Source organism: Neovison vison, chromosome 4 (genome assembly GCF_020171115.1).
Source record: "Neovison vison isolate M4711 chromosome 4, ASM_NN_V1, whole genome shotgun sequence".
Taxonomy (NCBI): Eukaryota; Metazoa; Chordata; class Mammalia; order Carnivora; family Mustelidae; genus Neogale; species Neogale vison.
Window position 1 is genome coordinate 138,414,098 of NC_058094.1, and position 25,607 is coordinate 138,439,704.

Genomic DNA, 25,607 nt, shown 5'->3' on the forward strand with positions numbered 1-25,607 from the left:
GCGCCTCATTTAGGGCTGAGCACTGAACGAGATGCTGACACATGATCAATTTTTGTCAAAAATACTGACTTCCTATCGTTTTGCATGATCATGTGAGCTGCTTATTCCCCTCATGTGTCTCTTATGCATTTCTTTGATTACCACAGGAAAAAATGCTCAGTTCAGTGAAGAGTAATATGTATATTAATATAAGGGTATATACACACACAATAACAACTTAGCTTTCTTCTTACAGTAATGGAAAGACATAAATTAAGGGACAAAATGTTTTATTTATAACTTTGAATATTATAACACGGAATTTTAAGAATTGGCCGCCTGACAATGTTGGCTGCATTCAGGGTAAGACGAATTCCAATAAAGAGAGTCCCCATTCCTAATAGTTTAGTGTCTCTTATGCTGACTCCAACACCAAAGAGACCTGATAGCTACAAACATTAAAATCCTAAGACACATGAAAAAATGTTCATCATCACTAGCCATCAGGGAGATTAAAATAAAAGCACATTGAGATATCACCTAACACCAGTTAGAATGGCCAAAATAAGCAAGACAGGAAACAACATGTGTTGGAGAGGATGTGGAGAAAGGGGAACCCTCTTACACTGTTGGTGGGAATGCAAGTTGGTGTAGCCTCTTTGGAGAACAGTGTGGAGATTCCTCAAGAAATTAAAAATAGAACTTCCCTATGACCCTGCCATTGCACTCCTGGGTATTTACCCCAAAGATACAGATGGAGTGAAAAGAAGGGCCATCTGTACCCCAATGTTTATAGCAGTAATGGCCATGGTCGCCAAACTGTGGAAAGAACCAAGATGCCCTTCAATGGACGAATGGATAAGGAAGATGTGTTTCATATACACTATGAAGTATTATGCCTCCATCAGAAAGGATGAATACCCAACTTTTGTAGCAACATGGACGGGACTGGAAGAGATTATGCTGAGTGATATAAGTCAAGCAGAGAGAGTCAATTATCAGATGGTTTCACTTATTTGTGGAGCATAACAAATAGCATAGAGGACATGGGGAGTTAGAGAGGAGAAGGGAGTTGGGGTAAATTGGATAGGGAGGTGAACCATGAGAGACTATGGACTCTAAAAAACAATCTGAGGGGATTGAAGTGGCGGGGGGGTGGGAGGCTGGGGTACCAGGTGGTGGGTATTATAGAGGGTACAGATTGCATGGAGCACTGGGTGTGGTGAAAAAATAATGAATACTGTTATGCTGAAAATAAATAAAAAATTAAAAAAAAAAACCCTAATTCAGATAAAGAAGACTTCTGACTTTCACATTATGTTTAACTGCTCCAACCTAGTCACAGTCCTTGTATCCCTCCCAACCCTGTTTCTGCCCAGAGGACACCACCTGGACCTCGGTACAGCACAATGGCTCCCAGCTGGCCAAGGTCAAAAGCTCGAATGGAGAAAGCCCCCAGCCTGTGTTTTTCAAGTACACGGCCAGCCCGGACCAGCTCCAAGCCATCATGGACGGTGCGGACGACTGCCGACAGGAGCTGGTCCTGCGCTGCAAGAAGTCGAGGCTTTCAGCTGGCCGCGGTGAGTAGTGAGAGTCCCTCGCCATCGCGGGCTGCCGTGCCCACCAGTGGCAGGGGCCTGACCCAGGTGCCCATGTCACGATCGGGACGTTACAGAGATGCTTTTCCTCGGAGCAAAGAGCGAGGTCCGAATGTGTGGCTCCTCGCTCAAAGTGGAGAATGAGCTGGGAAGTCTCTTCCCGACTCAAGTGGGTGATGGATCAGTGAAAGCCCCTTACGAGGCCACGGGATGCCGGGTGCTCAGCCACCAAGAAGGGTGGCCATGCCTCCGAAATGTTCGGTCTTAGATAGATGGGGGAACAGCACGTGGGCTCAGTTATCCAGAGATTCTTCATCATGGGCTGAGTGGGATTAGTCTCTCGGTCATTATTAATAGGGAGCCTTGTCGGTGTCACGCAGCGCCTCTCACACGGCACACCAGCTAGCGGCTCATTCTTCATAGCACTTCTGTTCTTGAAAATTTTATTTTTGGTTTGGTATTTTCTTCCTCTGAAATACCTCATTTTGTCAGAATGGTCGTCAGGGTCCTCTGAGCTCAGGGTCTGAGCCTGCCGCTCAGCAGCCCGAGGGTTCATCTCCCCAAGACTTTTGTCCTCAGACACTGACCTCGCCGGGACCGAACTGCACAATGTCAATGAAACGTGTGAAGCAAATGCTGTTTGTTGGCCTCGCTGCAGCGTGTGGATGCGTGGTTTGTGCTGGGGGCTTAGTGCTCGTTGTGTAGTTCGTGCAGGGGGCTCAGTGCTCGTTGTGACTGGGTTCCTGCCAAACAGATGAGCGAGCTAAACTGCCTTGCTCCCAGGACGGAGAAAGCAGCCTCCAGGGGAGGAACTCAGGGCGGCTTGGGCTGCTGGACCAGGAAAGAGGCGAAGGCAGAGTGGTGTAGACGCCAGCCGCTAGCAGGGTCGGAAAGCAAAACCCCCTTGAATCTGGGAGCAAACTCATGCACGCTGGCATGTGGTCTGTGCCACAGCCCGGACACGCGGCCCGGGTCAGTAGCGAATCCCCGCACGGAGGGCAGGCCTCTCCCTACCTGATTCGCAAGGGATTGCTCGGCTGTGCTCCCTCCCACAGCAGTAAATAATGCAGCCACAGCCGTGACCAAACCGAGGCTTTAACTGGGGTTGGGGTGGAGGTGGAACGAGGGACGTCATAACTACACAGGCTGGAGGCTGCACTTGCGTGGGCTGCTGCTGGAGAACTCGCACAAACCTCATTTAGACGGACGCAGTCCAGCCCGTGATCCCAGCAGCCTTTCATTACGGTGCGCGCGAGGCCTAAACACTGCCACCTGACACTTAAAAGGGCCGCACTGCTTCACGGTGTGTCATCCATGGACACGAATGGACACAAGGAGCCTTCCCTGGGAGCCCTCAGTGGAAGGTTATGTAGTGGGAAACCACCCTAGGCAGCGACCGGGAGCTAAAGAGTGTCATGGAGCGGACTGGGAACAGGAGTGTCAGAATCGAGTTTTTCCCCCAAGAATTCCCGTGTTCAAATCCTCGGTTGTTAACAGGTCCCCGGGGTTTATTGTGAGAGGGGAGAAGGCAGAGCCCTGGCTCCTGTGGTGTTCTGGGTGGTTGCTGGGGAGCCATGGGCCTCAGCTTGTTGAGGGTCCCGCGGCCTTTGCCTGCAGCGGTTGGCAGGTCTCTGTGCTGCAGAAGGTTTCAGGGGCTGTGGTTCTGGGGGCCTAAGAGGAGCTTGAGGTCGGCAAGTGCTGATCCAAGGACACTGTTCAGTCTCCATGCCCTGAGCGTTAAGGTCCCTGAGGATTGCCCTTGTGGCCGGAGCAGAGGACAGCCAGCCAGGGGCTCGGGTGCCGGAGGTGTGGAGAGCCCTATTCCCTTCCCTTCAGCCTCTTCTTCCTCTTCACCTTGTTCTTAATGATCCTTCTGCAAACTCTCTGGATTGCCCCAAGAAACCTTGAGCCAAATGCATTCTGTACCTTGTACAACACTTGCTGGTTCTTACTTGATAGAGGAAATGAGAGATTCAGATGTAAACAAACAATTGTGCATCTGTGGGCAATGATTTCTTTGCTCCTCCATCTATGAAAAGAATGTTGAATAATCCCGTGTTTAAAATGGTGTTTTTAAAAAATATCTGTTGAGTGGAAAAGATCTTCCACCCCCTACAGATAAGTTTTCAACACACTGAGGGGAAAAAACAAACATTGCTGACATCGATTTCTTGGCGTACATCTCACCCAGCGGGCCTGCAGTGGGCGGTAATGAGTGCGGCCCATGTGCACCCACTGGGAGGCTGTGGGCAGCAGGTGAAGGCTCATTGAACAGGGAGCCGTAAGGAGTGGTGGCAGCTAGAAGTTAGGGAGAAAGTGGGACGTGTTCCAGACTCCCGGTGGGGGCCGGGTGGGACAACCTGAGGGTCTGAGGGAGGGAGCATGCTGAAATGGACAGGCATCTTCGTGGGCGGCCGATGGAGGTCCCTTCCATTTCTCCTGCTCTGTCTCTCTCTGTTCCCCTCCACCCTCCCAAGGACCCTCCTTCCCTGTCACCCTGACCCTGCACGTCTGTCCTGGGGCCTCAGCAGAGGACACAGTCCAGCAGAGCTGAGATGGCTTCTGGCCCTGTTGGAGCATTTGAGCATTGAGCTAGACTGGCCTCAGTTGTCCAGAGCCCAGGACCCACCTTGGGCATGAGGGAGGCTTGTCAGGCCATGTCTGTGGTTTCCAGATACAAAGCCAACGTGTCAGTACAAAAAGCTCATTCCTCCAGCAGACTTGGAAGACATGACAGGAGAGTACCAGTGTTTTCGTCCAATAGATAAGAAATCCGTATTTTGTCTCATAATACTACATCTTCGAATGGCATTTTAGGCTCTCAAACAGCTTTTGGATGCAGTGTACAAATTACTCTGGTTTTCATTCATTCCTTTTTTTTAAACGACAGTTCTTTCAGTGTTCTGTCCAAATAAATGATGTCATTGGAGTCCTCAAGAGAAATGTGTAGATATCATGCCTGAATGAGTTAGGGATATCTTGCTCGTTTTCTAATAAAAGTAAAACATATGGTGAGAACGTATGTCTAGATGTGAAAATATGTCTTACACCTTTGGAAGTCCTCTTAGGACTCTGTTGACCTCTGCTTATCTGTGTTTTAGACAGAGGGGAGTAAAGGACTATGCTGGGGAGGCAGGCAGTGGGGGGCAAAGTAGGCGTCACCTTTCTCATACTTGTCTTTCAGATGGAACCCCAGTGAGCTGGTGGGTTGGAAGAACCAATGAGACACACACTTACTGGGGAGGTTCTCTGCCTGGTGCTCAAAAATGTGCTTGTGGATTACAGGGGAACTGCCTTGATTCTCAATATCACTGCAACTGTGATGCCGCCCGGAATGAATGGTGATTTCCATATGATTTCCCTGTGCAAACTGTAATTCTGTGTTGCTTAAACTGTGTAAGTTAGGCAGACATTGGACAAGACAGTTGTATAAAGAGAACAGATTAAAGTATTCCCCAGCCAGTTCGAGGTGTAAGCTTTGATGTGTACAGTGTAATTAATCTGAGGACTGAGGCGTTAAGGTAGCTAATTCTGCTTACCTGTGAGTAACTAATCATGTCCATTTTATTTTTTTCCTAATAAGACAAGATAAGAATACCAGATTAATGTTTCCCATTCACTGAAAGTACCATTATCAGAGTTCCTACCATTAAGTTTAACCTGATAGATACGATGACGGCACCGTAGCCAACCCTGGCATGCTTGCTCACCTCTCTCACTGCCAGCTGCATTTTTAAATGGCCTCATAGGGGAAATAAAACAGGGTCTAGGGTGCATAAAAGGGGATTATGGGACACAAACCTCTCCCTGTCGCTGGAGGTCTCAGAAGGCTTCCAAACCCAGAGAGAAGGTGGAAAGGATCATCCTTCCAGCTAACCCCCCAGGTAGCAAGAAATAACTCCCTGAAAACACACATCCAAAGACCTGCCCTCACACAGATCCTGAGTTCAAATTTACACAGTCCTTGGATTAAGTTAGTGTGGCCACAGGTCAGCAGTATCATGGCTCATCATGGAAGTATGTGACATTCTTGCTAGAGGCCCGCCCTCCTCGAGAATTCCCACAGATAAAAATGCCACCAAACATGAGCTCACAATCAGGGCTACACAGCCCCAGGGGACAGAAGTGGGAGGCAGAAGAGACCACAGAGTAAACAGATGCCTAAAAATCCCAGATCACGGATACCTTAAGAACATCAGATAAAATAAATGTGTAAGCTGTTGGAAAAATAAGGCCTGGGATTGATTGAGTAAGCAACCAGATACTATCAACAAAGGTGATCGCGACTTACAAAAGAACCGAGTGAACATTTAGAAATGAAAATATTCTCATTGAAATTTAAGACTTGTCAGGTCAGATACTAGACACACGGGATCAGAACACTGGTGAAACAGAAAATGAGTGTGGATAAGTGGCAGGGACTCTAGGCCAGGGAGATGGGCATGGGAGGAAGAAAAGGGGGGACAGGGAGGGGAGAACTGGGGTCGGAGTCAAGTTTCAACAGAGGAGACTGGCGATAATTAAGGGCCAACATAGCTAAGAAGTGGCCAGACTTGAGAAAATACTAGGATACCAGGTAGGATAAATAAGAGTAAATTCATCTGTAGAAGCAACATGCTGAAATCAAGGAAGATTAAAGAGAATGTGAAAGGGAGCAGAGGTGACCAGAAGGTGTCAAAGCAAGGACTGTCAGAGCCAGGCAAGACCCCCTCTGTGGACCCAGCAAAGCCTGCAGGTGCCAGCACTCCCTTCACTGTGCAGCAGTAAGTACCATAACTGTCCGGTTCCAAGTGTGTCCCCAGCCAAGATGCAGGGACACTGAGACGGACAGACACACACAGAAGAAATACACCACCAGCTGACTCCAGAAGACAAAGTTTCAAAGAATGTTTTCAAAATGAACGTGGGTGATCTGGTAAGGAGAGTACCAGACGCCAGAAGAAACATTGAGGAAAGCAATGTATAAACTCAGAGGTTAACAGAACACAAGAGGCAAATACGAGACACCAGTCATGTGTCAGGCATGTACTGTACAGCAACAGGAGGGAGAAGGACAGACACACACAGAAGAAATACACCACCAGCTGACTCCAGAAGACAAAGTTTCAAAGAATGTTTTCAAAATGAACGTGGGTGATCTGGTAAGGAGAGTACCAGACGCCAGAAGAAACATTGAGGAAAGCAATGTATAAACTCAGAGGTTAACAGAACACAAGAGGCAAATACGAGACACCAGTCATGTGTCAGGCATGTACTGTACAGCAACAGGAGGGAGCGATCCTGACCAGGAAGCAAAATGATTGTGATCACAGAGGACTACAGCCAGGGTTAGAAATAAGAATATGATTGAACTTAGAAACTTGTTTTGTAGAAGTTTGTCAGCATTAAACGGCTCATAGTGCACGCATTAAGATTTCAAGTTTAAGCACTGAAGAATAGAAACAGTGTAATATTCAAATCCAAAGAGGGAAGGAAGGAAAAGCGGGATTTTAAGAAAAGTTAATTCAAAAGAAGGTAGGGAAAAAAGTTAAAAAGGAAGAGGAAAACAACGAACAACAAAATAACATAAGAATATTATGAGTAATGAGGCACAATAAATGTGACAAAAATAGCTATTTAAATGCAGCTAGGTCATTTTGAGTTAAAAATAAGTATATCTTGTTTGTACACCTAGAAATGTTAAAAGCAAAATCCTAAAACAACTTAGCAAGCAAATGTACACAGAAGTAATTAAAGTTTAAAAGTCTTTTTTTTTTTTAAGATTTTATTTGACAGGGGGAAAGGGTGCCTATTCCCATAAGTGGGGGGGAAGGGCAGAGGGAGAGGCAGACTCCCTGCTGAGTGGGGAGCCCAGCGACTTGGGGCTCATCAGAGGACCCTGAGATCATGCATGACCTGAGCCAAAGTCAGATGTTTAACCATCTGAGCCACCTAGGCGCCCCAAAATTTTGACGTCTTAATATAGAACGATTAGTATCACCATATCATGATGCTTTTTAATTTTACCAAAAAACCCCTAATAATCCTAAACTTGTATGTTTCTAACAAAAATGACTCAAAATGTATATAGAAAATAATTGTCTGAATTGAAAGAAGGAAAATAAAAGGCAACCATTGTAAGGAGAGGTTTAGACATACATCTGTTAGCAACTGGTAAATCATGCGGATGACAATTATTAAGGACACAGAATATTTTTATATGAAATCAACGGCTTGATTTGGTAGGCCCTGAAAATTACAGAATATATAATTTTCTCAAGCACACATGGCACATTTTTATAAACTGATTTTCCTAATGTTTCATAAAGCAAAACCCCAAAACGTTTACAGTAGTTGTTTTGCTATGGACAGTTTCTCTGATTACAGGACATTTAGGTTAGAAATGAATAGCAGAGGGACAAAAGTATAGGAGGCATTTCAAAGCCACAAATGATTAGAAACAAGGAAATGAAGATGACATTATTCATAGAAAACATGGTTGCCTACCAGGAAATCCCAAGGATAGACAGAAATATTATTGAAATTAATGAGAATTTAGTAGGGCTATCCATTGAATCTTAGAATAACTGAATTCCTACAAAGAGCTTATTTCCATTAGAAAATATCATGAAAACCACTTGCAAAATCAGCATGAAGATGGTAGATTCTGGAATAAAGATAACAATATGCAGAACTTTTACGTTTTATTATGAGATTATAAGAAGATGTATCTAAATGGAGATATCACATGACTGCCATGAGTAGGAAAAAATCAGTATTTTCTTGATTCCATTTCATTCCAACGCCAGTCATTTGCTGAGTGTTTGGGATGGTGACGCGCTGGGAAGATGCACGTGGGAAAGCAGTGGTCCATGACGGTCCTGAAGGTGGAAGCAAGGACGGGAGACTGGCCCCCTAGGACTTGGAGCATCAGGGGACCACAGGCTCCGAACGGAGGGCATTTGCCGACGGGAATCAGCGAAGGAAACAGCACAGCCTGAGAGTGAGCCCGGGAGCTTTCAAAACAGGGAACTCTGGGCAGCAATGGTTCCATGGTCCCCAGGCTCCCTTTCTCTGGAAGAATTAGGAAACGTGAAAGCCAACCCAGTGTTTGTTCCCTGCAGCCTTTCCCAGAACTCAGGAGTCTCGGTGGGCTGTGTTGCACCTGCGAAAAGGTGTTCTGTGAAACGGCCAACGCTAGAAGCGTCTCAATAGCGCCAGGAACTGAAGACCAAGAAGAAGTGGCCTTGGAAGTCCCATCATTGAGTGCGTGGAGCCTACGGTGAGAGTCGTCACGCCGAGAGAGCAACACTCCCAGCCTTCGGGGAAAAGAGAGAAACATGGAGAGGCAAGAAAAAGCCTGAGATGTAACTAAATTCGGTGATTTCCAGTGAGTCTGGCGACCCTGGCAATGAATCTTGTCCTTCATGAAGTGTGGGCATTTGGGAATGACCTGTGCTGAGAAAGAATTCTCAGTTCTGAGCTGTTTAAAATTTCCTCAGGCTCGGGAAGTTACTTTGCAAACAACAGAATGAAAAAAGAACGTATTATGATATTTGCCTTAACACACACAATTACCCATTATGATTTTCCTTAGGTTTTTTTTGCAGGGCTCTCTGTGCTTTGTCATTGCTAAAAACAATTAAAGTGTAGATTTTCACTATGTTATAAATGTAGCTTTTAAATGGTTCTTTAAAATTCAGGGTTACTCAATGAATAACTAATGAACTTACATTTTCTCTCTAGATGTTCTACCAAAATAGCAATGACAGGAATGAAAATGCTTATTTGTAACATTTCCTGACACTTAACACCAGGAATTAATTTTGCTGTGTTAGCCCCACATTTATAACAAGCATTTTTTCAGACTGACTCCCCCCATGATCCACGCCACCTTCTGGCTTGTGACCGACCACCGTGTTTGGGACGACCTGCCTGTGTGCTTCTAAGCACAGAAATCACAGGGCCTCACCCAGATAAAGCTCTGGGATTTTGTTCCATCTGATTTTTGGAAACCATCTGATTCCAAAAAAATTGTTTCTGAACTTCAGGATATTTAGTTCAAAGTTTTGATATCTTGCTAATACGCACTGGCAGTCACTTTGTTACATTTTTAAAGCAAAATAAAAATGCTAATAATTTTAAACTTCCCACCTCTAAAGAATATTTTTGATACCTCAACAGAATTGGAATGATTAACTATTAAGTGATGCAGGGTCTTTTTGAAACAAAGCTATTAGACTGAACCATTTGAAATTGCTGGTTGTTTTGACTTGCAAAAATGTCAGTTTCAGATGCTTCCATTTGTATACATCAGAGCGAGTAGGGGCTTTATAATTGTTAGAAACCAAAACTTCCTAGGTTCTACACAGATGCAGGGCACCTGAAGGATACAGTAGACATACTGCTATTTGTTCTAAATCCAAAGCACATATGTAATTGAAGCAGGATGTAAAAATGTGAGCAATTCACAAGGTGCAGAAGAATCTTCTTTCTTTGCCCAGAGCAGTGGTTGGTGGCACAGCTAGCTTCCTACCAGGACCTCTGGCTCTAGTCCAGTGTTTGTTACATTGGAACTATAGATATTCTGTCCCAGATATTCACTTACATGATTTTATTATATTATAATTATATTTTTGTCCTTGTTTATAATATCCACTAGATTCCTTGGGGACACTGATGGTGGGTCTTATGCCCATGCCCCCGACATGCAGGACCTGGCAAGGAGTTGCTGTGCATCAAATGTTGGCTGAATGAATGGATAGTGACAGTCATGACGAGCTCTTCCTCTGCATTACTCCATGCATTAATTTTAAGAGCACATTGTATCATGCCTTCAGTTTGGTTTAATCAACCTCCTCCTTCTTTCTTTTTTTCTTTTTTAATGGATGGCATCAATATGTAAGGAAATGCTTAGTAACCACGATAGGAATTTTAGAAAATCTGGGAACTGAAAACCTAAATCTTTTCAGTTGGGTGGTTTGGTTTTGTTTTTTTAACGAAGTCAGGCAGATCTTGTGCGTGTAAGTTTTGCATTTAACCTCACAAGGCGGCCAGATGGGGAAGGGCCACGAGCTGCTTCATTGCAGGGAAACATAACCTCATGCTCACACCGACGGTGATGATTTCAGCCCTGCCCGCTGTTATCTCTATGGTCACACAGACAGACAAGGAGCTCCAATCTTCAGACTTTATTAAGTACATTACTATGTCAGAGTTCAGAGGAGCCCTTTGATTTCCTTATTGTTATGTATTTGCAAATTTAGCTTATCATGTCTTGCACTGCAGTTAGAGACTATTTGCTCCTTCTTTGGATGTCGTTCAGAGTAACGCTAAGGTGGTCATATTTGTTTTGTAGGACCAGCGACACAGTAGTCCTTTCCCATAAGGAGCACCTGCCAGTCACTCAGGTTGTGATGAGAGACACAGACCGACCATATTCAGAAGCGGCTTATGCACTGGGGCCTCTGCTCTGCTCGGGGGACAGTAAGTAGTGGCAAGAGGAACTGTCTTGACCCCTGGAAATGCATGTCAGTGTTTTAGGAGACATGTAGCAGCCTGAGTCCGTAAAAACACTGTCTATGCTAATACTCTGCATCTCATTGGGAATGTGTTAACTTACAAAAGAAGTGTATATCGGCGTTCTGCTTGAGAAAAAAATGAGGAATATTGTATTACCTTCAGAGTGTGTGTCCTCTGTGTAGTATTTGAGTTGGACTATCGCTGTGAATGTTGGTGGGATGATCTGAAACACTGATCACCCAGTCAGCAAAATCTAGTGATTTGATAATAAATTAATTGGAGTAAGTATTGGCTGAGTGCTGAGATGCCTAAAACTGGAAAGATACTGAGAATTGGGGTGTAATTGGAGTAAGTATTGGCTGAGTGCTGAGATGCTTAACACTGGAAAGATACTGAGAAATGGGGTGACCGAAGCTATCACGTGCCTGTTTCTTGTCACCCTCTGACAGTTGGCGAACCTCAATGGTCCTAACTGTCCTCACCCCTCCCATTGCATGTGGATTTCTCCGAAGCCTTCCCTCTCCCAAACTAACTGAAACCAAGCAGATCCACTCTACCTTTAACTTAATTCTTTCTAATCCCTTTTGAATATATTCTCTTCAGGCCTTCTCCATCACTCCCTAAAAACTGCCTTTTCCAGGTGTCAGTAAAACTCTGACCTGGCTAAACCCACACTCTTCTCTCAGCATCAGACCTGACCTTGGTCTCCTGTCCTCATTCACTCTGATTCACGTCTTTGTTCAGCTGTCAGCTTACCTACAAAAGTCTGGGTTTTCCCTCCTTCCTTCCCCGTGTCAGTGGCATTATCCTGTTGTGGTGCCCCCGGCCTGTGTCCTCAGCCCTCCATCTCTCTGCTCTCCAGAGATGAGCTGTTCCCAACAGGCTTGTGGCTTTAAATCCCACATTGAGGTCAATGATTCTGCCATCTCTATACCCCAGGCCATCTCCCTGCACTCCCACCCCTGCCACCCAGCTGCTTAGTCTGTACCTCTCTGCCTTGACAGGCATTTCAGAACAGTTTGTCCAAAAGAAGGAAAAAAAAGTGTTTCCATGACAACCTTCCGCAACTCAGGGCATGGCAACTCCATGCTTCCTTTCGCTTAGACGGAAAACGTAACAGCCACTCACAACTTCTTTCCTCTCTTAACACACATCAGACTCATCCACAAATACAAATTGTATTGCTTTGAATTTCAAAACCGGATCCAGCGCCCCCCTCCCAGTGGCTTGACTGGCCTGCTTGCAGCTGCTTCTGCCCACTTAGCGGAGACGCTGCAGAACGGCCAAAGGGAAAATTCAGGGCACGTCAGTCCTCTGGCCCAGACTCTCCAGTGGCACTAGTATCAGAGCAGAGACCAAAATTTAACATCTACCAAGGCTGTGGTAGCCACCCCTTCCTGAGGCCATATAGGAGATGTTGCCATGTGGAGAAATCCTGGCATTTCTGAGCCTTGCCATTCAGAAAAAGGAAGTTTCCTACTTCAGATGACAAAAATATTGAGAGGTGGATAGTCACAGTGTAAAGAACATATGAACATGCCTTGACGGATGATAGTACGAAGAATTGTTCTTCCCACTCATGACCTTAGACAGCAGACCACACTCTGTGTCCAGATAGGACGAACTAAGCACGCCCACCTCATCTCTCCCATTAGTGCCTCTATGAAACCTGGGCAGAATGCCTGGAACAGTTATCTCAGGGCTCTGGGAAGCCAGGAGAGACAAGGAGGAGAAACCAGAAGGCATCATTTACTTTTCCCTCCAGCATCTGTCAGTCAACCCAGATATGGGCACTGGGTCACAGACAGAGAGGTTCTAGGAGAAGACCTTGAGCCCTGGCTAGAAGCCAGAACAGAAAGTTCCTAACTCTCAGGGAATGCAGGAATTCCATTTCCCTCTTTTTCTATCTAGGCAGACCCATGACTATAGCAGCAGAAGCTGCCCAGGGAACGCACAAGAGCCAGGACTTTAGAAGGGGACTTTTGCTCTGCATAGGGTTCAGAGATGGTGGGAAGACTCCTCTTATTTTTGTTTTCTTCCTCCACTCACCCATTGCTTGGCAATGGACCAGGTACAGTTGCATAGGAGAACGTTACAGAGCAGTCTCAGTAGAACCTGTTTTCCAGTCCTGTGACTGACAAGGGAGACCAGGGAACCAGAAAGTACCTGGAAAAGCAGAGGGAGGCAGCCATTCAGGAAAGCATACTCTATGTTGTTTATGAAGTCCTGGGCTCATCCCAGAGCAACACATGCATGGATCCGGTCCTAACTGTAGACCAAAGATGTTGAGAACTAAATGGAGAGTTGATAACCCAAGACCCAGGCTGGCCACTGGGTTGTGCACTAGTGAGGCAGAGTTGGGTCATGTTGCAAAGGCTTTGGAAACTGGACTGGCATTAGAGACAGCCCACAGAAGGCAGGTTGCAATGTGTGGCCAGATCCTAACTAGGCCAAGGGCCTGCAAAAAAAACTAAATAAATTAAAAACAAAAAATAAAATTTGTATATATGTATATGTGTGTGTATTTGTGTGTGTGTGTGCATGTATGAAATCACCATGCTTCAAAACATTTAAACAAAGTCCAGAATTTATTAATATAATATTTAAAATTTTTAGGAAGTCATCCAAAATTACTTAGCACAAAGAACCAGAAAAGTCTAAGCTGGATTAGGAAAATATAGTCAACAGATACTAATGTGATTGTGACACAGTGGTTAGAACGAATTGATAAAGAGTTTAAAATAGCTATTACATAAGAACTCTAACAAGTGATCATAAACACTTTTGTAGTAAATAGAAAAAGAACATTTCACCAAAAATTAGGATATCCAAAGAGCTAAATGAAAACTTTAGAACTGAAAAATACAAAACTGAAATAAAAGATGTCCTGGGTGGACCAAATAGTGGATCTGAGATGAGACAGTCAGTGGCCTTAATGATGGGAATGACTCATCTGATCAAAAGAAAGAATAAAATCTAAAAATGAACAGGGCCTCAGAGTTCCTCAGGGAACTCTGAGTCAACAACAAAAGATCTAACATTCATGTAATTAATTGAGCATCCAGAAGCAGACAGAAGAGTGTGCTGAAAAAAAAGTTGGAAAAAAAAAAGGCTTAAAATTGTCCAAGTTTGGAAAAAAACAGACTTGAGAAGTTGAATGAACTTGAAACAGGATAAACTCAAATTCACCTCCAGACACATCATTATCAAACTGCTGAAAACAAAGGCAATGAAGAATGTTTTGAAATCAACCAGAGAGAAGAGTGATGCATCATCTGTAGGTGAACTCCTACTCATATGGCCGTGACTTTCTCATGGGAAATATGGAAGCCGGGAAGGAAGTGGCAAAACATTTCTCAAGGGCTAAAAGTAAAAAATTGTCAATCTGGAATTCCATATTCAGCAAAAACCTCCTTCAGGGATGAAGATAAATAAATTTTCAGATGAAGGAAAGCTAAAACCATTCCTTACCCGAAGATACTTTAAAAGACTTTCTAAAGGAAGATTCAGACAGAAGGGAAAAGATATCAGAAGGAAATTTGGGACCTCAGGGGTATAAAATCAGCATGAGAAATGGTAAATATCAGGGTACATATAACAGACTATTCTCCTGTTGAGTTATTTTAAATATACTTGTGGTTGAAAGCAAAAAAATACAACATTATTTTATAGAGCTCTTAATTTGTACAGATGGCATACATTTGGCAGGAATCAATAAAAGGCACTCAGTAAACTGACAGAATTGCTGGCGAGGTTTTGACATATGAGTCCAAGTGGTTAAAATCTAGATTCTGAGCAGACTCTGAAAAGGTAAGTGTATATATTGTCACTCCTATAATAACCAACCAAGGAACTGCTATAGACAAACAAAAATAGAATACTAAAAAATGTTTAACCCCAAAGGAGACAGAAAAGAACAAAAAAGACTAAGAAACAGCAAAAATAATAAAATGATAAAACTAAATTAAACTTGTCAACATTTATATTTAATATGAATGGTCTAAACAAACCAGTCAAAGGACAGATGGCTATGGCTCAATTATGTACCTTGTACAAGTAACTCACTTTAAATATAATGATATCACAAGTTTAAAAAGAGGGACAGGGAAAGATATACTACACCAACACTAATTGAAAGAAAGCTGGAGTTTCTGTATTAAACTTTTTGCTTGAAAGCATAGAAAATTAATAGATACAAAAAGCAATTAAGAAGACATGAGAATCTTAAATGTGTACACTGATAACTGAGCTTCAAAATACATTAAGCAACAACTGACAGGATGGAAAGGGGAAGTAGACAAGTTCATAATTATAATTAGATAATCCAGTACTCGTCTCTCATTAATCTTTGGAACTAATGGGGGAAACAAGCAAAGTGTACATAAAACCTAATGTCACCACAAAGCAACCAAATATAATTGACATTTATGGAACACACCACCAATAGTAAAATATGCATTCTTTTAAATTGCACATGGATATACCATATTCTGTGTCACAAAACAAACTTGAGTGCATATCAAATAAATCACACAAAAACACATTCCCTGACTAAAATGAATTAAACTAGAAACAAAGAACAAAGAGAATGAGAAAGTCTCCAAACACTTAGAAATTAACCACCAAACTGCTAAATATTAAATGAGTCAAGGAGGTCTCAACAGACATTATAAAATATATTGATCTGAATGAAAAGGAAAATACAGCATATCAAAAATAGTGGGAGGCAGTTATGTCAGTGCTTGGAGAGATAGTAATAGCATTAAATGCTTGTGTTATGAAAGAAAAAGATCTCAACTGAATGATTTAAGCTTTTACCATAAGAAATTAGAAAAAGAAGAAAAAATAATTCAAAATAGCAGAAGGAAGGAAATAATAAAGATAAGAGAAATCAATTAAAAGCAGAGATCTATAAAAACAAAATATTTATAAAAGAACAATAAAGTAGATAAATCTCTAGCAAAATTGTTGAGAGAGAGAGAAGAGAAATATTACCAATATGAGTAGTGAAAGTTGGAGTATCACTACAGACCCTACAGACATCAATAGGATAATAATGGCATACCACAAACAACTCTGCACATGACATGTAAGTTCTCCAACGTAGATAAAACAGACTAATTCCTGGAGAAACACTAACTACTAAAACTCACTCAAGATAAACTGAACAACTAGTAGAGACCTAGAAGTATTGACAGAATTGAATTCAGTCGGAGATGACTTCACTGGTGAGTTCCACCAAAGAAGAAATAACACCATGTTTACATAATCTCTTTCAGAAAATAGCAGAGGAAATTCTTTCCAACATTTTATGAGGACCCAACATTGCCCCGATACCCAAACTAGACAAAGAAAATGCAAAAAAAAAATTAAGAGATAACTATGCATCATCACAGACACATATGCAAAAATCCTCAACTACATTAGCAAAAAATCCAGGAACATTTAAAGAATAATACACCATCACCAATTGGGGTTTACTCAGGACACAAGGCTGACTCAGTGCAGCTCACCCTGGAACAACATGGATCTGAACTGGGCAGGTCCACTTATGTGCAGATATTTTTCAATAAATACAGTACCATCCTGTAAATGTGTTTTCTCTTCCTTGTGATTTTCTTAATAATATTTTGTCTTCTCCAGCTCACTGTATTGTAAGAATATAGTATATAATACTATAACATGCAAAGTGTGTGTTAATCAAATGTTGATGCTTCTTGGTAAGGTGTCCAGTCAACCTGTCCAGTAGTCTATTAGTAGTTAAGTTTTTGGAGGGTCCAGAGTTACATGTGAATGTCCAGCTGTGCAAAGGTCATTGCCCCAATCCCCTTGTTGTTCAAGGGTTGACCATATTTGGAAATCAATCAATGTCATCTACCATATTAACAGTTTAAGGAAGAAAAATCACACCAGATGCTTTTTTTGCATCAATTGATATGAACACAATTGTTTGAATTACTATGATTATATCATGAACTAACATGATACATTCATATCAGATACCACTCACAATAAAATTCTTAGCAAACTATGAATAACAGGGAACTTCTTGATCCTAATAAAGATTATCTATATACGGACAGCTGGCAGCATGGTTACTGGTGAAAAACTGAACACTTTCCCTGCAGGAGTGGGCACGAGATAAGGATATTCAATCTCACTGCTTCTTTTCTGTGACATCAGTCGTACTGGACATCCTAGCCAGTGCAGTAACCGAGGAAGAAAGGAAGGGCATCTATGTTGGAAAGTAGATACACGTGTGATCGGCAGACATGTTTAGAGCAGCTCTGTTTGTGAATGACCGAAGCTAGCAACCGCACTGACTTTCTCCAGTGACAAAGAAATGGTGGCCTGATCCACAATAAGTTGTGTCAAAATGAATAAACCTCGAATTTCACTGAGTGAGAGAAGTTAGTCTCAGAAGGTTACCTACAGTGTGATTCCGTTTATATGACACTTGGAAAAGGCACAACTGTAGATCACAATAACCAGGGCTTAGGGGCAGGAGGAGGGTGTGACTTTACAGCCTGAGGGAGGAGGGGAGATGGAGTCCTTTATCCTGATTTTGGTGGTGTTTATACAACCCTATACGTGTGTTAAAGTTCATCTAACTGTATGTCCCCCCCACCAAAGTCAATTTGACTTAATGGTAATCTATAAATAATGTCGTCTTCTAAAAACGCAGTATTTCCAGTGATTATCGGTTCACTCAGTTGCAGTCTTGTCCATCTTAATCCTTGAAAGAGTCACTATCTGGATATTCACATCATGGCTGTATATTTGGAAGAACCCCCAGATGAAGGCTCGCGTAGATAATGAATGCATTTAATAATGGTAAAAATGGCAATAATGATAAAAAATTGCTTAGAAATACAAGATATGGTTGTTATTCTGTTTCCTTGCTATTGTCACTGTCTTTTTTTTTTTTTTTTTTTGGAAACAGATTCATTTTGGAATTCCGCTTCCTTCAACACTGAGACCTCATACCTTCACTTCCCTACATTCCGTGGAGAGCTCAGTGCTGATGTGTCTTTCTTTTTTAAGACGACAGCGCCTTCTGGGGTGTTTGTAGAGAACCTGGGGATCACAGACTTCATCAGGCTAGAGCTGCACAGTGAGTTGCCTCCTGGGCAAAGCCACCAGGCCTCAGTATATAGCAATAACCGTTCTGGGAACCTAATTCCCAAAGTACTGCTATGCTTTCTTCATCACTTGTATTCCTTTAGTACATACTAGAGTTCTAATACCTTTTTTAAAAAGATTTATTTATTTGAGAGAGAGAGAGCAGGGTTGGGAGGAGGGAAGAGGGAGACAGAGTCTTAAGCAGACTCCACACTGAGCATGGAGCCCAGTGCAGGGCTTGATCCCGTGATCCTGAGATCACAAACTGACCTCACACCAAGAGTCGGACGCTTAACCAACCTTACCGCCCAGGAGCGCCTAAAGCTCCATTATTTTAAATCCCTATTTTTAATAGAGAGGAAAACAGTGATTCACAAAACACACAGTAGTCTGTCCAATTCTGTGCTGCCCTAACTGTGTGTGCAATAAGGATCTTTTAAACAAAACTGGTCCGATAACTACTCCCTAAATTGCAGAATCATTTCATGTAATTGACTTGCTACATTGTTCACACATGTATGCAAGGCTTGGTTCCTTACTTCAAAATTTCACGGAGGACTTTTTAAATAAAGCACATGAGGATTCCACCCACTTTGAAATAAATTCACTGATAGATAAGAAGGCAGGTCACAGGCCAGTTTCCCTCTGGTGGGGAAAGATCTCTACTCCTTAAGGATTAGCAAGATGAGCCTTCTCTGAGGAGAAATAGGGTAAAATGGCTTTGTTTTTCTTCCCTCAGGACACACATTTCTGTTGCCCTCCTAGCCAGCTCAGAATGACATTGGTCGGCAGCAGTGTCACCGTCCGCTTTCATAAGGAGCGTGTTGTGCCGCTGCCCTCCTGTCTCTCGAGACCGAATTTCCTCCCTGCAGAATGAGCCGAGCTATACTCTCCTCTCTGTGTTTGCAGCTCCTGCAGAAGTGACCTTTTCCTTCGATGTGGGGAACGGGCAATGTGAGGTCACAGTGCGGTCTCCTACCCCCTTTAACGACAACCGGTGGCACCACGTGAGGGCCGAGAGGAACGTGAAGGAGGCGACCCTTCAAGTAGACCAGCTCCCCAGCAAGACGCAAGCCGCACCCGCGGACGGCCATGCCCGCCTGCAGCTCAACAGCCAGCTCTTCGTGGGTGAGTGTGGCTGCCCTCTGGCTGGGCCATGCTGGTGGACACAGAAGTCGCGAGCCGTCCAGCCATGATGTCAGCAGGTGCACGCAGCTCCTGTCGGTACCGCGACCAAGAGCTCCAGCAAGAGTCGGGCTCTCTTTCCACAGATGTTTGCTAATACAGTTTCCATAGTGTGATGTTCAGGATCATGGTTTCCATAGATTTCCCAGGTCACAGATGAGATAATGGAGGTCCAGAGAGAGTGAGTGACGTAGTCTAGAAACTGAAATAGAAGAGAAACCCAGTCCCCAGTGGGTGGATTCCCAGGCTGGACCTCAACAGTATTGATGACCTGTGTTTGCTTTAGTGACTTCTTATCAGTGCTATTTATAAAATGGTTAACAAATTTAATCCAGAACTCCCGGCTTCACTTCCCAGTGCAGTCGGAGAAGCTGCCATGTGACTGTCCCTGAGTTCTCCTGTGTCCCCTCTAACACAGACCGAAGGAGGACTCGCATGGCTGTGTCTCCCTCCTTTGCTGCCCGGTCCTTGCAGACACCGGGTTCGGAACTGGGCTGGCTCCATTCTCGCTGCCGGTGCTTCAGGGATGAAAGGCTAGTGGAAGTCTTCTGTTTCATTTACTCGCTTATTTCTTTTTAAGACTATTTTCTTTTTCTCAAAGGGAGAGATAAGTTTTGCTACATTACTTTTCAGACAACTCTATTCTAATTTGGAAAGCAAGCAAACCAATGAGGTAGCTCTTCCTTGGTCATTTCTTATGTGTTTTCAAGTAAATAAGGAGCTGGTCCAATTAGGAACTAATATAAATCACCGATTAGCCTGCAGTCTGCTTTACAAAGGACACTTACAGCTTCTGGAGGCTGTGCAATGCAGGGAGGTGTGTGTGTGTGTGTGTGTGCGCGCACACAACCCATGACACAGAAAACTCCAAGGCTTCACGTCAAGTCATCAAACTGTGATGCAAATTAAACAATTCTGTTTTCTGATTCGTAATCCTGAGGATCAAGGAATGGAATTTCTAGGAAAAAAGTTGGCATGAACACCTACCCGGAATTGACATCCTCACAGAAACAAGGTTTCCAGAGTGTGGGAAGTTTGTGGAAAATGCTGATCTATGTGCCCCAGGCCCACCGAGCCAGAATCCCTGGGAATGATCCCCAACTCTGTTTTAGCAAGTGCTCCAGGTGACCCCGCACCCTCAGATTTGAGATTAGGCTTGTGTGAGGCATTATAGAAAGAGAGAGAGCTACTCAGTGTTTAGTGACTGTTACCCTCCTGACCTCAGAGCTGGCAGGCTGGAGCAAGGCAGGCCTGAGCCTGGGTATCATTATTTAAAAAAATTTTTTTTTAAGATTTTATTTATTTATTTGACAGAGAGAGAGAGAGATCACAAGTAGGCAGAGAGGCAGGTGGGTGGGGGGAAGCAGGCCCCTTGTGAGCAGAGAGCTCGACGTGGGGCTCGATCTCATGGCCCTGGGATCATGACCTGAGCTGAAAGCAGAGGCTTAACCCACTGAGCCACCCAGGTGCCTCGAGCCTGGGTATTAATGTCAACCCTACTTTGTTTCTTTGCCCACTCCTCAATTCCTTTTTCATGGCATTGTTAATGGGAGCATTTCTAAGAAAGGATGGTATTACATATATAATTTGTTATTATATGTATATGTATTATATATAACAAGTGCATAACAAATATGTAACAAAATATGTATGACAAATGCATATACAAATTATAATGTATATTACATATTAACTCTATACAATGTATATACATTGCATGTTACAAATTTGTAATATATATTGTATTGCAAAGATTTTCAACTATCTAACTTTATGGTGCCCAGCACAGTTTATACACTTAAAAAGGAAAGAAAAACTTTATACATTTTATAAAAGAGAGATTTTTTTAATGAAGGATTAAAAATGTACAAATCGACTTAAAAATGTACAAATATTTCTTTTTTTTTTCCCAATTTATTTATTTTCAGAAAAACAGTATTCATTATTTTTTCACCACACCCAGTGCTCCATGCAAGCCGTGCCCTCTATAATACCCACCACCTGGTACCCCAACCTCCCACCCCTCCTCCACTTCAAACCCCTCAGATTGTTTTTCAGAGTCCATAGTCTCTCATGGTTCGCCACCCCTTCCAATTAACTTGAAGAAGTACTTTTTAGAGTAAATATTTACCAAGCTCAACTCCAAAAGTATTTCCATCTATGGTTTATTCGATATCGTTTGGTGATTCTTAGTATGTGGTCACAGCCTAGGTTTTCAAAATCGTATGTGTTTGTAAAGCTTCCAGCGGGTCCCTTTTCTGATGCGATTGGTCGACCAGCAGTTGGACGTGTGGTGGAAACACCACCAAGAACCCCAGGGCACGGCTGTAGTTGTTTCCTTTGCAGGCGGGACGGCCACCAGACAGAGAGGCTTCCTGGGGTGCATTCGGTCGCTGCGGTTGAACGGCCTGGCCCTGGACCTGGAAGAAAGGGCCACGATGACGCCGGGCGTGGACCCAGGCTGCCCGGGACACTGCAGCAGCTACGGACACCTGTGTCACAATGGAGGGAGATGTAGGGAGAGACCCAGGGGCATCACCTGTGACTGTGCCGTCTCTGCATATGACGGGCCATTCTGCGAGAGCGGTGAGTGTACCCTGGGCAGGACGGGGAGAAGGAGGCACTTCATTTGGCTGTTTGCCTCATGTTTCTGGCATTTGACCCTTTCTCTATGAAAGGATAAGGCAGTTCTCTCTGATCAGCTAAAGGAGAGTTGTTTCTCTCCCAAATTTGTCCATTTATGATTCTGTTCTTGAGAAGCTCGTGATGACTTCTGTTGGATTCAGCATCATTCACGTGACGCTGAGATGGACAATAACTCTAAATATATGTTCACACTTGGGCATTTAATGCTGTGTAACTCTGAGATGAAGCATTTTGTGGGCCATAATAAAATATTGTTATTCAGTTCAACATCATGCGAATATACACGGGGATAAGGTATCTTTTTATCCATACTTGATTATTTTTTTAATCTGAAATATTTCTAAATTAAAAAAAAACAGCAAAGTGTGACATTCTTGTTTTCTGTCTTGAGAGACTAAGGGTTAGAGATGGTGTGTAAATACACATAGAAAAGAGCCTTGCCTTGACTTCATGCTAACATAACAAAAATGAGTGTCATTCCAGAGATTTCTGCGTATTTTGGAACTGGCTCGTCGGTTATCTACAACTTTCAGGAACATTCTAACTACACCGCCAGCAAGAACTCAAGCTCCTTTGCAGCTTTACTTCATGAGGGTTTGACGCTGGCTGGAGAAGTGGCCACGCTGAGCTTCCGGACCACAGGGACGCCCAGCTTACTCCTCTACGTGATCTCCTTCTATGAGGAGTACCTGTCCGTGATCCTCACCCACAACGGTGAGTGTCAAGACTATAAGAACAAGGAGGCTGAATTAGAAAATAAGGACCACAATGAGGGGGACTCGTTAGGTGTTTAACTACGAGAAGGAAACACAATTTCATGGCTTGCCATGCTTGTTACACTAGTTCATGATAACCCTCAAGTGTTTATCACTAAAGTTCACATTTCCATGATTACATTTAAGATACATTTCCCCCATGGAAATTTGATAATTTTAGGCATTTGATGTACCGCTAGGCTTCTTGCTATTCTGGGAAGTCTTTCCTTCTGTACGTGAATAAATTAGTTCTGCAATTCACTTTGAAACAAGATAGCTCACTTTGTACATGGAAAATATTTCCTCCTCCTTCTTAGCAAAGTAAAGAATTATATTAAACTATCTAAAATCCACTATTCCTACGCATCACATGAACAGGATTGTTCTTTACTCATCGGTGGCTGGGAAGCCATTCATGGCAATATCTACATACGAAGAAAAGTGGGATGAGAGGTACCCAACTCATGGCCACCAAGTCTTTCCAAGACTTTGCAGATGGAGCATTAGCCCAAGCTGTAACCTTGCTTCACAGAGCGGAAGGGCAGAGACCTACTTTCTGGAAGATCTGCTCCAGGAAGTACGGGGTTATGGGGCAGTGGGCATCCCTGTAAAGGACATCAGGAGATTTAGATGTCATAGAAAATCATTGGTCTTTCTTCTGTTTCTTGATTATGGCAGAAACATTAGGAAAAAAATTCTAGTTGTGCAAAAAAAAATTATTATGCAAATTCCAGCAATACATTAAAATGCATTAAAATAAGTCACATTAAAAGAAGTGATGCTTATAGAAACTGAATGTTAATTCAATATTACTTGAGGTTTTACCATTAAATGCTATGAATACCACATGAATAATTAACTTTGAGCCTAGCTCCGAGTTCCCATATGCTTAACTTAGAATTTTTTCCTTTTGTTAAGGAAAATGGAAGAACTTGGGAAAGGACCATTTGGGCTTGACTTTTAAAATAGTGTAATAGGATTCCAAATTCAGCCCTGGAATAGCACATAAATGATCACTCTTCCAGGAATAGAGACACTCAGTGTCCTTAAGCAAATGCTCAATAAAGTCAAATTATAGGAAATAAACAAAAACAAAGTGTGCTTTAGAACCTGTATTGGCGGTTTTTATAAAATTCTATTTTAGTTAAAAATTTCATTTTTTTGGTCTTGTTTAGGAAGTTTGCAGATCAGGTATAAGCTGGACAGGCACCAAGAACCTGATGTTTTTAACTTTGGTTTTAAAAACTTCGCTGATGGGCAGCTTCACCAGGTGACGATTCACAGAGAAGCGGCGGTGGTCTCTGTGGAGGTAAGGGGTAGGTTCACAGCAGCAAGAGTAACCAGACTTGTGGCATTCAGTGTATGACCTCCAGCAAGGCTTTGAGAATAAATCCTAGTAAAAGAGATATACATTCAGCAGTCTTCCCAGAAAGTCCTGGGGACAGAAAACATAGTCAAAGTGTTTTCTTTAGCAGTGTCATTTGTTTGTTTAGCAAGAGGCTAAATCTGACCGCAAAAATGCCAAGCTGTTAATATCTGACCGCAAAAATGCCAAGCTGTCTTCCATAGGGGAATATTGCCCAGTTTCTCCCAGCGATTACTGGAGACGTTCCGACAAGAACGAGAGCCTACTTCCATCTGACTACAAAAGAGCAAAGGTGGCAGAAATGTAAACACAAGGGGAAAAGCAAGATTTTGCTGAAAGTGGGAATACATTTTTTAAATGCCTCTGTGTTTCAATTATTCATTGTCACTGGGTTTTGAAGAATAACCTTCATATATTGACTCTGTGCCAGTAATACGTTTTGTGGCTTGTGTTACTGATTTCTGTTTGAAATAAGCAAAAGCTTTAAGGTTTGAAATAGCTTATTGCATTTCTTTGTGGATCATACCAATTACGGATCCCTAAACCATGAAGACAAATAAAGGGAAAAGAATAGGCAATGGGGTGGTGTGAAATCCGAGGTATTAAAAAAATTGCTATGAAACCGTTTCACCTTTGTGACAGCATGAATGTATGGCTCGTTTTTACCGTTTTCCTTGGTCTCCCTCAGACTCCCATTCTCTTATCACCAAAATTACTCACCATTTTGATGTTTGCTTCTTGCGGAATATTTAATAGGTTGACCAGAGTGCAAGGAGACAAGTCGTCCTGTCATCAGGGACAGAATTCAATGCTGTCAAATCCCTTATGTTGGGGACAATTTTAGGTAAGTGTCAGAAAGAGCACCGTCCCCCCCACCCCCAACCCCCGACATGGATCAGAAGTGTCAGGCTGCAAACACGGGAAGGGTTCATAAGGCTGAAAGAAGCTCCTTGTCGTATTCATGGTTTCCCAGCAAGTGACAATCAAGGTAGAAGCAGCCCTTTTGTCCGAGTGTGCCTGTAATCACCAGTGAGGGCTGTCTGCTAGGTGAGCCACAGTGACCCCTGAGAAGTGTCTCCACAGGTGCTTTCTCACTTGGCAATCAAGCAGAAAGAAACTTGGTATTTTTATAACAATTGAGGAAAGGCAAAATCAAAGCAGGCATCTTGTTCACTAATTGTATATTAATCAGCGGTCAAATGCAGAAATCACCCAACAGTAAATAGAGATTTACATTTACGAGAAGAAGGGACTTACATTTTCTTTGAGCAAGTGAGTACGTGTTGGGTGGTAGGCTGGGCCCTGCTCTCAAATGTGTTCAGTGCTTCCAGCTACCCTTGGAAGGTCAGGATCTGAAGTCCCCTTTAGGACTGTGAGTTATTCTCCATAAAAGTAGCAGAGTAAAAGCATATCAGACTGCTTAAGCATCAAATTATTTATGCTTTTGTTTTCCCT

General features: G+C 43.0%; 1 protein-coding gene across 4 annotated transcripts in view; it reads left to right on the forward strand.

Moving 5' to 3' along the window:
- Window positions 1-25,607, forward strand: part of LOC122904684 (contactin-associated protein-like 3) — a 156,671-nt gene that overhangs the window by 115,429 nt on the left and 15,635 nt on the right. For all 4 annotated transcript variants that reach the window (XM_044245777.1, XM_044245776.1, XM_044245773.1 and 1 more), the window contains 9 exons: window positions 1,359-1,559; window positions 4,762-4,918; window positions 10,915-11,042; window positions 18,022-18,192; window positions 19,110-19,328; window positions 21,732-21,971; window positions 22,515-22,745; window positions 23,962-24,095; window positions 24,909-24,996. In XM_044245777.1, the coding sequence (XP_044101712.1) occupies window positions 1,359-1,559; window positions 4,762-4,918; window positions 10,915-11,042; window positions 18,022-18,192; window positions 19,110-19,328; window positions 21,732-21,971; window positions 22,515-22,745; window positions 23,962-24,095; window positions 24,909-24,996 (1,569 nt within the window). The remainder of the gene's footprint in view (window positions 1-1,358; window positions 1,560-4,761; window positions 4,919-10,914; window positions 11,043-18,021; window positions 18,193-19,109; window positions 19,329-21,731; window positions 21,972-22,514; window positions 22,746-23,961; window positions 24,096-24,908; window positions 24,997-25,607) is intronic.